Source organism: Calypte anna, chromosome 3 (genome assembly GCF_003957555.1).
Source record: "Calypte anna isolate BGI_N300 chromosome 3, bCalAnn1_v1.p, whole genome shotgun sequence".
Lineage (NCBI taxonomy): Eukaryota > Metazoa > Chordata > Aves > Apodiformes > Trochilidae > Calypte > Calypte anna.
In genome coordinates, this window is record NC_044246.1 from 80,702,812 (window position 1) to 80,716,423 (window position 13,612).

The window sequence follows — 13,612 nt, forward strand, 5'->3', positions numbered from 1 at the left end:
CTCTAAATTTATCAAATGCTTCTTGTCTTTTCAGATGAGAAAACTAAATGACTTAGATTTACTAACCAAGTGCATGACCTAGTTTCCAGTCCAGTGCCCCATCTACTACAGTACTTTGTCTCTCTTTCTGAAGTAGAGCTCACTAATTAAAGGGCAAAAAAACGTGTGCACTGACTATATTGTTCTGAAGTAAAGCACAGAAAGCCTCAGTCAAATGTTTAAAGATTTGTGAAGCATACCCCAAAGCAAACCAGAAGGGGTGCCAGAAGTGGTGTTTTGTTAGTCACACACCCTGTTTAAAATACTAGTGGAACATTATGACAACTGGCCTGTATATTCCTATATTAATCTAGCCTTCTTACCTGTACTTTACCCACTACATCCTTATAGTTAGGGGACTCAGTAACTACAGAAACAGAAAAAAAAAATATTTATTGCTATAATCGACATAAAAATAAGTTGTTTGGTAAATAAAATTAGTTTGAAAAGTGTATTTCTTCACCCCACAGATTATTTATTTTTATGCCTATGAATTACACCTCAGAAGGTAGAACTCACTTTTTATTTTCTGCTTTGAGTTTATCCCTGTACTCCAAGAAGTATGAGAGCTGGGTACCTCCAATAGCCTGGCAGGAGAGCAGGGGCTCCAGTTTCACACAAACTCCTGACCTGGAACACTTTTGCTCTTCTGGCAAACGCAAGGCCAGTTGCTACAGGACAGAGCCAGACCAGTTATATTTCCCCAGGTAAGATGCAAAGTCAGATGTTCTGCTTTTCCTGAGCTTAGACAAAATGTTCCTTTCAAGTGAATTCTGAGGTCATGTGGTGAAAGCCACCCTCAATGCATAAAAAAAAAAAAAGCAGTACAGCAAGTAAGACACTTTTTTCTGATGCCTTCTTACACAAACTCGTTAACATTTATTTATCCTCACCCACAGCCAACGTATTTAGTTCAACCCTGCAGTGTTCTAAATGTATGAATTCATATGCTCTATATAAAATATAAAAAAAAAAAATAAATCAGAATTATCAAGCTATTTTAAGGGACACTCCTTATTTCTTTACCTGACCCTTGACTGACCTGATAAATAAGACAGCCAAGCCAAATCCATTACCACATGAGCAATAGGAAGGCTTTATCCAGCCTTCATTTACAGAAATCAAGACAAATTTGTAAACCTCATCGTTAGAGATTTGAGCATGAAATCTTGTCTTAACAAAATGCAACACAAAAAAGACAAACCACACTGCTTGCATGCTCTGCTAAGACTATAAAGACTATATGCCTTAAAGACATAAATTTGCAAGCTTTAAAAGACAAATAACAGATGTTTTCATGTCTAGAAATCTCTTAAAAATGCTACCTCAGGCTATACACATTAGCTATACACAGAAATAATAGAAAGTTCATTGACTTCATTAATAGATATTTACTACACACACATACTGCAGTAAATTTGTTCTTAGAACTTCAGTGAATACCCTGGGAGGAGGAAAAGCTTTGAAGCATAGCAGGGAACCAACTCTCCTTCATTAGGGCTGGAAGTTTTAGATGAAGTCTGTAAAATGACATCTACACTGAGAAATCTCCTCTAAGATGGAGAGGGTATCACTGAGCTTCAAAAGGCAACTGGAAACATCTCAAGGTGGAGCTGTGTTGCAAGCAGGACAACTGCTCTGCTTGGGCTCCAGACAAGAGCAGGTTAAGAATTTCAGAGAAACTTTGGGAATGAAGATGTCAAGTAGTCACCTGAAACATATGATCTGAGGGAGACTGAAAAAGCCAGGCTGAGGGATGAAAGAACTGCTGCAAGATCTCAGTCCTGCAGAAGGTCCAAGGAGAATCCCAGTCCCCTAGCAGAAGGCACTTCATTCCTCTCCAGACTTGCTCTGAGGACATGATAGACTTTTAACAATGGCTTATGGCTTGGCAACATCTGAACTACATAAGCCTCATGTCCTTAAGGAATTATTTGAACTATGGCTACAGCACAAAATCAAGACTTTGAAATGTATTCTTCTAACAACTTCAGTTTGCCTATAAATAGCAGCAGATAAATTTACCTTTCAATAGTAAGTATGTCAAAATAGTGTAAGGATTTTATTCCATGTATATATTACAGACTAAAAACGCTGAATTTGTCAGTATTAGGATTCAATATTCTGTACTAGATGAAATTTTAATTTTTTTTTTCATTAAATTACTCTCCTACTTTGCTTAAAGAAACTCAATTGCAATTTTAACAACCTTAATGATGTTAACTCTAGCAAAACTTGGGAAGTTCTTTTTAAAAGTTCTAGAACCACAGACAATCAGCCACCAGCGGATGAAGTACTGCAATTTAATATCTTGCATTTTTACCCTCCCTTAGCTAACTAGGTAGAATTCTCTAATACTATCAAAGTATTCTCTACTAGTAGCAAAGACAGAGCAAAGTAGCATACTTGTAAGGAGCAAACATGCAGGAAAATCATCAATATCTTCAAAAAGGCATCTACCTACCAACTAACACAAAGAGGCTTTTTACACTTCAGGTGCACTGCTCCTGTCCAACAGCTCCAAAAAAACCAACTCCATCATCCAGGATTTTAAGAGATTCAAGACAAATCAAACAAACATTCAGCAATTTGCAGATTCAGATATTCTCAGATTTTACTTTAGCAATGTTGTTCTCATATTGACTTCTATCTTTACCTGTTGACCTCTTTTGTAATGTTTAGGTAAAGAGGCTTTATCTGTCTTTCATAAATACACCTACACACACAAATCTGCTTTCTAAAGTCAGATAAATGGAGGAAGAAATTGGATAATCAGCTAGAGACTACTGTATATAGTATGTTGCACTGTAAAACCAATACAACATACTATATAAATCACCACTCATTTCCAGGACAGATATGAAGCAAAAATAATTTTGAGGTCATTAGTGACAGCCAAAAATATTTTTGCCTTTGTGAAAAGGCAAGGAAAAAAGTATTCTTACTCTTCTCTTAAAAAGCAGTGATTCTGTACTATCCTATCTCCAAGCCAAAAGCAAACTTAAAACTGTATCATTCACAGGGAACAAGAGCAAGACAGCTGAACTATAACACCCATCTGAACTGGATGACAAAATCATTTAATACTTCATAGCATCTACTCTGTTCCAAAGATAGACACAATTTATTAATAAGACAAATGGATCTAAAACACAGACTCAAGACTAAAGACAGAGTTTATTTAAGAAAACTTACACTGAACCAGAGGTGTCTGAAATTTTTGAAACCACTTGTAGGGATTTTTATGTATGCACAAAAAAAGGAAGAACCAGAGGTGTCTGAAATTTTTGAAACCACTTGTAGGGATTTTTATGTATGCACAAAAAAAGGAAGAACGGTGACTTCAGTTTCAATATGGACTTATTAGAAAAAACAGTTCTTCTAAGTCAGAGATGGGTAACAGTTGCTATTTGAACAAAGCAAGTAAAAACTTGTGTGTAAATATGTATTGATAAAATGCATTGCTCTCTATGCCTCATTTATATTTTAAGAGCAAAACAGTGATGCATTTGCTTTCTGGACTCCTATACCAGATGACTACATCCTGACTTATTTCTACATCTTTGGCTGAAAGCCACAAGTATTTAAAGCATAAGAATTATGACGCTTTTTTTTTTCTTTCCCCCAGTTCTATGTTGGGTATTCTTTATTTGTGTGTAAAATGTTTACTTTGCACTTCCTCTGCTTCCTCTGCAGTGTAAACAAGCCCAAGTCCTGCATGGAGTATTGTGTTTCACACAGGAATAGGCACTAACAGTGTCCAAGTAAACTCCAGACACTGAATTCATCAGAAAGCATGCAGTGGCTGCAAGAACTGCCTTCAGGGTGCCTTCTGACCTCATTCTTCTGAGACAGGATTTGTTCTTCCTGTATTATGCAACAAATTATATTAGCAAAGCTTGAGCTTTGAAAAGACTACAACTTGTTTTCCTAGGCATGCAATTTAGGTTGTCTTAACTAACTCCTAAAAAAATCTGCACTTAATAATAATAATAATTCTAGTACGAAATAAATCTGAAGATATTTAACAGATATATTTTTAGCTTTCTCCACAGCTTTTTTTTCTCTGAAGTCACCCAAAGATATGGCCTTTTAAAGCAAGCCATGTTTATTACTCAAAAACAAGGTATTATTTAAAATTGAAGATAACATTAGACTACAGTCTCTGAAAAATTGGACTAGCCAAAAGCATTTCTCTTGAGCACTGTGAACCATAATATTGACTCTAGAAAAAAAATTAAATATATTTAAAAAGGGAATTAATGAGTTTCAATATGCTTGACAGCAATAATTTACTACTAGCAGGTATAATGCTACTTATAAAATAGCAATTGAGGCAGAGAAAGGGGAAAGTAAAAGAAAAAAGTGACTGACTTAAAAGTTCAACCTAGGCAGGCTACAAAGGCTGAATATTATCAAAACTGATATAACTGTATTCCAACAGTTTATTAAAGTAACTCTTAGAGGGTTTCCCCTACCTTGTTTGATTTCCTGCATGACTTTGTTGGGTTTTTAATTTATTTTTTTTTTAAGGTGAACAGACATACAGCAGATTCTGAAGAGCTCCTACAGTTGCAAGTTCAGAATCACAAGTCAATTCACAGTTACTGAGAGTAGGGCACCCATAATAAATCTGACATCTTAATAAATCAAGTGGATAAAGGAAGATTTCTCATGTGTGCAGGGCCTTCTAGGAAGCAGTGCTGCTGACTGTGCACCACAGCCTCCTCCATGAACTGTAAAGCAGGATATTCCAAAGTCAAGACAAATTCACCCTCCACCTCTGACTAGAAACCATCAGCATCTTTAAATTAAGATTTTAATTCCTATGTTGGATAAAACTGTTGGAAGGACCAAAGCCTTTGAGTGGTCTCTGACAAGTTGATGCATAAATTTTACTAATTCTACCTTACCATTAGGAAATTAATCCAAATCCCATCTATCCAGTCATGCAGACACAGAGCAACTGTTTCAAGTTCATCTGCAGCTTTGCTGTATAAAACTTTGGCTACCATGTAGTACAAATTGGTAATCCTACAATATTGTATTGCCTTTTTTCTTTACCAGATTTAGCTCCTTGATGGTGTGTTAAACCAGACAATGGAGATAATTACTGTAAAACCATTCCCAATCACTGGCCCGGCCTGCACTGTCCTGACAAAAAAAAAGGAGAAAAATCCTCCATGGAAAAGAAGGACGTTCAAACAAAGCTTAATTAACTACTACTGTCAAACTGTATTGCTGCTTTTAATCATAGCAAAGGAGAAGGTATACCAGTGTGATTAAATATACTACTATTCACTAAAACCGAGGGATCCTTAATTTACATCTATTTATGATCTTATTTAACAATGCTTGAAACAGCTCAGTGCTGTGTGGTATCACAGCAACCATGCAAAGAAAAATACACACAATTCTTCAAATTCATTTCCATGATCTAAAGCCTCCTGGCTACACATGTTTGCACAGCTCTGAGTCAGGAGCCCACACGCACTTGCTTCAGTGGGACAGATTTAATTCAGAGCTGAATGAAGATGATGAACATGTAAAGATGAATGGATATCCACTGCTCCCCAGCTGGCACTTGACAGATCCTTCTGACACTGCACCTGTGCACAGTGAGGGGAATTGATCTGCTCTTTACTTTTAAAGCATTCCACTCTAACCAACATTATAAGTGGGGGGCAAGACACACAACAAACAAACAAAAAATCCCCAAACCCATTATAGGTTTCAGCCCATGTTATATGTCCCACTCCTACTACTGCTCACAGAAGACAGCATTTTCTTTCTTTGTTTCAGGCACACAGGAATGAACAGCCTACCCTGTACATCTCATTGCACAGGGACACAAACCAAACCTCCTTCTCATCTCTGTTCTTTGCTCCCCCTTTCCATGCTACTCCTCCAGCCACAGTGAGCCACAGAAGCAAACGTATATTTGCTTCAGTCAAGGGAGCACAGAGGACACCTTTAGAAGAGCTCTTCAGACTGGCAGAGAGCACAAACCACTTGCTACAGGTGGCTGAAGTCTCAGAATTGAATCCTCCAGCAAATGATGCCTTTGATGCTTCTTCAAAACAGCTGCTTTAGTGTAAAATTCTCTAATGTAAACTGGAAAAAACTATTTGAAGTACCTGACTGAAGGGTATTAATACTCTATTTCAGACCTGCATCAGTACATTACTTAACACAATGGCAGTGGGTCACTCAGCCATCAGAGCCTGGAGCAAAGAGACCTTGAGTGTGAAACCACACATCAACCCTTTGGGCCTGGGCTACAGCAGCCATGAGCAAGTCATGTACCAACAACACAGCTCACCTGGGCAGGCAAGGAAGGAGAGGGAAAGACAAGACAAAGCAAAGATGACACATTTTAACTGAGGTTAATAGGAAGGTAATTAATAGGTTAATAAGAAACATTGCTGTCACACACATTTCACATCCTCCTCCCCTCAGAGGGAAGCAGGGCCAGGGGAGATGAAATTGTGCCAGCTGTGGCCACAGCTTCTTTCTTTTTCAGGGACAGCTCAATACAAGAGACTGATTCAGCAGAATTGCATATATACAAGCAAAGAGTGCAAAATAAGAACTTCTGTACTCTTGAGATATTCTTTCTGGAGAAATTAAGAATACCTTCACCACTTTATTTTACCTAGAGAAGCACAGTTTCTCAGTGAACTCTCATCCTACTTATTGCCAGCATCAACAAGGAAGATAAAAAACCCAACACTCAAGTTCTGTGGCCAGCATTTCTATAAAACCTAGTGAAGAAAAGCACAATTAACCCACTCTAAATACACAAATCCTGTTTGCAAGGTGCTCTGTGCCAGGATTAACGTTTCTATTCAAGTAGCATTTATAACCAGTGGGCGTAGGATTCCTCAGTCTAAAGAAAACAGGTCAACTTCGTGCTGTTACTGAGGCTCACAGGAAAATTACACAACTGAAAAGTGCTTTTAATGCCTGACACAGCTTCACAGCAAAACAATTCTAGGGTTCAGCTTCTTGTGACAACTTATGCCTCTATTCAATTCTACTACTGCTATATAGCTTGCCACATAACTTTTCCTACATGTTATTTTTTAACTTTTAATTCAAGTCACAGAAGTTTGTTCCAAACTTGCTGTCTCAGCACTCTGTTTTCATAACTGCAAGAAAAGAACTGGAGGCCAAAAGGAAGAAAAGAATTTAACACCAACCAAAGCAACTTACCTACTGGGTGAGGAGAAAAACAGGAGGAGGCAATGAATGTTGCAAGCTGCATACATAAAATATAAGATGGCAATAAAATAATCTGATGCAAATACTTTGTTCTGTTTACAATTTTTTATTTATTAACAGCATGTATGATAAATCTGCCTTGAAGTAAGAAAGGTGGGGAAAAAGCACAAAAATAATTTTTAAAGCCTCTTTACACAAACAGCAAAGGAAAGCACTCATACAAAAAACATCCCGTATCACAGCTTTCAAAAACCACATTGATTTGCTTTTTGTGCTACCACAACCACTATATAATTTACTCTTGCCATAGACCAGAAAAATAACATGCTTTTACCTATCTCAACTGCTCTGCTAGGTGACCTGATGAGGGAAAAAAATGGAAAATATTATTGCTAAAAACTACAAAGCTGTAAAGGGCAGAAAGGAAGTACAAGACAGAGTCATTGGCAACTATCCTCAAAAAAATTTCCTCAAATTATATCTTTACTTTGACATAGAACTGACCATCTTTCCAACCTAAAAGATGCTACCCTACCTACTACCACTTGATATGAAATCCCCCCTTGCAATATCAAGTAAACCTCAAACATCCAGTTTTAAAAATTAATACAGATACTTCTAATATGCCATTTTAAGGACTTTTCTTCCTCCTCTATCCCAGCTTCATCAGTTTTCTTCCCAGAATATCTATCTACAGCTAAGGCAAAAACAACACTTCGTGAGCATTTGTCACTCCAGAGAACCCAGCCAAAGTACAGACAAGTTTAAAATGTGAAAATATGAACATTAACAACGGTAGGAAAAAGACTTCTATTGCTTCATGTTTTACAAAGGAATAGATTTATTTAGAGGAGCTTCTTAAATGTTTCTTCTCCTTTATTCATCAGATATGGAAAACCTCACTGGAACACTTCTGATTTTTTACTGAGGTTTGGGTTTTCAGACACCTGTTGCAGGAGCACCAACAACTGGCAAAGCTTCAAGACCTTTTCCATATGTCACTCACATAAATCATGGGATTATGTTTTTGCAAAATCAAATTTTATTTTACTGAAGCAACTAGCTCTGTACAGAGCAAAACAACTATTTCACAAGCATCCTCCTCCCACTGCTTGAAACACAGGGGCAAGAGGAGAAGTTCATGCTTCTGGAGAAGAATTTCACTTCAATTTTAAAAAAAAAGTTCACAATAGCTTTTTAGTAAATTATTGCACGTAGCATGTGCAATATGATAGACATATCATATTGCAAAGACAAACATTCATATCTTAATAACCCCCTAATAAACTGCTCGTGCCCAAGTCTGGAACTAATTATTCTGAGAAACTATCACTAGAGGCATCTTTCACTCTTTCAGTCCCTCTGAGGGATCCAGTTTGGCCACTGTCAAAAACAAGACATTGGGATAAATGGATCTTTGGTCTGCTCCAGTATGGTTCTTGTATAATAACCCCATGGTGAGTTAACAGACTGAGAGCCAACTCCATCCAAGAACTAATGTCACTGCTTAGTTGAGGATGCACCAAGTTTGGGGCACCACACACAGAGGGTGGTAAGGACAAAACATCAAGACCCTGGCAGGTGGGATTGAGATTGGGAGATCTCAGATAATCACTTGCTCCATCAGTCTGTTCTGAAATTCTCCAGTGCTTTAGTGCAACACAGATAAAGAAAAAACAAACAAACAAATAAACAAACAAAAAAAGGGATAGACTAAGAGTTTGCAAGCACACTATACTCAGTAATGATGATAGCAGTTGACCCGGGGGGAGGGATTAAAATCAATCATCTGGGGAGGAAAGCAGAGCTCTCTAGCTATTAATTTAATAGAATCACTTATTTCCTGCTTGCTGAATCAGTCAGCAAGAATAGGAAAACTGCCTAAAAGCAAAGCACTCCAATGGCAAAGTTTCTCAGTAAGGGAAGCATTTTATCTTGGTATTGAGGTGTGTTTGTGTATCTTTACATCCAGCTTCTGAAAACAAGTAGCTCAGGGGAAACTGATTTGCTTCAACAATATTAAAAGGTAAATAAATTAAAGATGAGATGAAAGCTTAGTCTTAAATGATTTGTGTGTTTTAGGATCAAAAACTCATATGTTACTAAAGCATAAATGAGATTTATGGTAGGAGTAAAGCAAAGTACTTTCACACTTCTGCAACTCATCGGCTTAAAGAGCATAGAACCCCCAGACAAAGGCTTCTAATGCAATCTGATTTAGCAAAAAGAAGTGAAACTGTTTGTTTTCCTTGTAACTGCTTATTTACAATGTGTCGAGTTGCCTGAGGAGAGTTAAAAAAACAAACAAACAAAAAAGACTCCAACAAAACCAAAACACAAACAAACATCAATTACCAAAAAGGTTCCAAATCTACTTTTGTACACTATGGACCTGAAAGCTCAGACAATAAATTGAATTGTGATTACTGTCCATAGACTCGGACACATGTCCTCAAGTAATTAAACTCACTGGGTTACAATCTGCCTCTCCTCATAGTTTCTGATGCATCACTGCTGCTGAGATGGGACAAGCTATGCAGCGACCTTGTAAAAGCAGCAGTGGTTTCCTATTGTAGGCAAAATGCCCCAGCATGGGCACAAAAAATAAATAAAAAAACACCAAACCACCAAACATTTTTATTAAGCTTTTCTTCGCTGATGTTTGTACATTTCTGTGAGTTACTTACAAAGTAAAGCATAAAATATTTAAAAGTAACATTGCCTAGGGGCTTCAACATACCTCAGCACTTAGTGTGTTCTGGAAATTTTGCCACCCTGGTAGCAGTAGGGGGCAAGTGAAAAAGAAGAAATTTGGCCATTTGCCCTGGCATTTTCACAGCCCTTTCTCTCAACAGCCACCAAGAACAAAAAGTGATGGATCCAGTGAGTGTGCAGAAATCCAGCTTTATTGTTGGATGAGTAGGGTACTAAATGGAAGTAGGTATTAAAAAAAAATCTAGCTCCTTCTTTCTTCTTATATCTACTTTTAAAGATGTCCAAGTATAAATGATTCCCTGTAAAATTTTCTTTTCAACTCATCTGAGGAAAGGAAGGCATTCTGTGAGGATGCAAGCTCTATGCCTCTGTATCTTGCAATGTACTTCACATTTACCTGCTTGACAGACCAGTTATCTTGGCCAAAGAGATGCTGAAAACATGATTTGTCTTATTTTTCTATCAGTCACTGCTAGATACCACTACTCTGCACTCACAGTCTACTTTTGCCAAGTATGTGTAAATAAGACTATTACAACTGGTACCATGGCCAAAAGAAAGTGCTGATACTGAGGAATTGCAGCCCTTAGACAGGGCCCAGGAGATTGCAGAAAGTTCTGGCACTTCTGCAGAACTGCAAACAATCCCTGTACTTTAGAATCATGAAAGGAGATATTTTATCTACTTCACATTGCATTTTCTGCAATCTGATATTTGTTTAACAGCCTTGGCAACAGATCAACTAGGAGGACCAGTTCATGTCCTTAACCAGCATGCAGGCTGGCCACATGCTATCAAACAGGTTGGCAGTCCTGAACATACTTGATTTTGTTGCCCACATATATGTACTTGACAACAATATAAATAACCCTCCCCAATATATATGTGCCTGTGTGTGCATTTATACAGCAAGGTATAATATATTCACACCCACCAAAAATCACCTGTCTCAGTCAGAAACCTAGCTTACCCATTCCTCACCAGACCAGGACTAGACTCTCCTCACAGGCATCAAGACCACAGATTTTAACTGATCTTTCCTAGAATCAACCTCTGTATTAGCTGGACACGTGTGGCTGATAAGAAAAAATATTTTTTCCTGTTTCTCTGCTGTACAGTACATATGTGCTACATATACCACAACTGAGGGGGGAGGCCCAAGCCAAAAAAATCAATCCCCTTTAGCAACTCACCTCCAAGTGTGCTGTTCAGGTGCAAGATGTATGATGCTTGAGGGAAAAACATAACAATGAGCCTGCTTTGCCTCTGACTGCTCTTTATAAAACATATTTCAGAATAAGTCACATTTAAAATTTTATTAGTTTTTCTGGTTATTCCAAATCAGACTTTTTCCATGAATACTGCAACTGCTTATAAGTAATCCCAAGTGAAACAGTCTTTCATTAGTTTCTTCTTGGAATTTTATATTTTGGTTAGTTTTCCTTTCACCTGACCTCAGGAGACCTTCTCAGGCCTACACACACACACACACAGACATAAGACAGACTCTGAGGGAGCTTCATAGCCAAGCACCAAGACTAATAAAAGCACTATTCATGTAACTAATATATGGAACTCTTACTTATGAGTCAGCATATCCAGTAATACTAGAGATGTAGCTTTTGTCAATTTATACAACTTGGCAATAGGTAAAATGACTATGTAACACATTCTAACACGGGGATACAAGTTAGAGCACCAAAGCTAACCACTAGAATACACAACAAGAACAGAGCTGCGACTAAGGACTTGCCCAAGGCTTTATGTGCTAGGTGTGGTTTATAATCTACCTTTTACTTTACCCATTTTTCACTTTGGCAGCAAATCTACAGCCTGTCACGCCAGTAAAGCATTTCACATACTGAACTTTGCGTCTTTATCAGGGCCACGCAAACACGTACTCAGCCTTATTTTTCTTCTCGATTAATTTAACGTGTTTATAAAGTTTCATCGTGCTGATTACCATTCTTAAAGGGGTTAGAGATGCGGTTAAAAGGTTGTCCTGTGCTACAGTATCTCTTGGAAGCCGAGTGTGTTAGCGGAAGCTGACTTGAATTTTACAGCTGCAGGTGAAATAATGGCCCTTTCACTTGCTAGAGAATGAAGCAAGGGACAGACAGCACCAACAGCCAGGTCTGCCCGCAGGAAACCAGGTGGGGCTCCCCTAGGGAACAGAGCTGGAAAAGAAGCAGGTTACCGGGAAACCACAGACACGGGAGCAGCAGGAAATCCCAGCAGAGCGACACAACTTTCAGCAGCATCCTTCCCACCTTGCTCCTCTTCTCTGAAAAGGAGATGATGACGCCGCTATCCGCAGCGGGCTCGGCGCCCCGGGGACCGGACTAGCGGGGCTGGGGCGAACACCCGCCCGCGGGCCCCCCTGCCGCCCCGAAGGAAGAGGAAGCACCGCCCGGCCCGCAGGAAGTACCGCTGCCCCGCGCACGCCAGCACACCGGCTCCCCGGCCCGGCGGCCGCTGCTCGGGGGCGGCCCGGGAGCTCGGCAGGCGCTGCGACAGGTGCTGCTGGTGCTGGTGGTAGCGGCGAGAGGCCGCCCGGCTTCCCCGCCGCCTCGGGCCCGGCCCCGTCTCGGCTGGCTGTGCCCAGCCCTGCCAGCTTTCTCCGTCCCCGGGGGGGACCGGGGCGAAAGAGGGGGGGTTCCGCCCTCGGCACCCAGCGACCCCGGCAGCCGTGGCTCTCCTGGCCCGCCCGCCCGCCCCTACCTTGTTGAGGTGGGGGTCTCGGAGCACTTCGTAGCCCCTCTTCATGGTGAACTGCAGGGGCCGGCCGGCGTCCCGGCTCTCGCCTGTCTTCCGTGCTTGCATGGCGAGGCGAGGTGAGGCGAGGCGATGCTGACTGCCGTCAGGTCTCTGCGGGAGTGAGACGAAGTGGCGGCGGCTCCTCCTGATGAGGTGACCGCCCGGCGGGGTGGGATGATCCTGCCGGGAGGGAGGGAGGGAAGAAGAGAGGAAGGGAGGGGGCAGAGCCGTGGCAAGGCGCCGCCGCCAGGAGGGGGGTCACCGGGACGCCGCAGCCGCTGAGTCACCGGCAGCTCGGAGCACCCCGGCTGGGCGGGCGCCCAGGTGCGAAGGGGGCAAGCTCGGAGGGGGAGGGAGCGGGGGGTGCAGGCCTGTAGCCCGCCCCTCGCCTGGGAGTCCTCGGCGGCGCTGCTTGGCCCGGTTCGGGGTTGGTTAAGGGTCTCTTAGACCGCCCTGCCTTTCACCGCTTCAGAGAGCCCCTCCGGGAGGGCTCCGGGCCTGTTAGGAACCGGCCGGTCTGTATTCACCTGCTAGAGGGGAAACCGCAGCAGTGGTTCTCCCTCATCGCCCCGGGTGTTTTACAGCACCTGGCGTCACCCGGTGCGGCCGCTTCACCCTGACAAGTGACACGTTGTGGGACCGCTGAGGGACCGACCTGCGAGCCCGGGCACCGGCCCTCGGGTGGGACCCTGTGCCCCGGCTGAACCCCCGGGACTCGGGCACACGCAGAAGCTGGGCCCGGGCGCTTTAATAGCGAGCCAAGTTTCACTTTCCTTCTGCTATTAAATGACTGTGAAACCCAAGCTTTCCTGAGGCGGCTGGGCCGCATAGCTCTGTACAGTCAAGAGCCGTGTGTTTGGTGTCAGGAGCTGCTGCG

At 41.3% G+C, this 13,612-nt stretch overlaps 1 protein-coding gene across 1 annotated transcript in view; it reads right to left on the minus strand.

Annotated features, from left to right (window-relative positions):
- The window catches only part of ME1 (malic enzyme 1), a 161,831-nt gene extending 148,891 nt beyond the window's left edge, over positions 1-12,940 (minus strand). The window contains exon 1 of the mRNA XM_030448370.1: positions 12,700-12,940. Within this exon, the coding sequence (XP_030304230.1) occupies positions 12,700-12,801 (102 nt within the window). The 5' untranslated portion in view covers positions 12,802-12,940. The remainder of the gene's footprint in view (positions 1-12,699) is intronic.
- Positions 12,941-13,612: the final 672 nt, after the last annotated feature.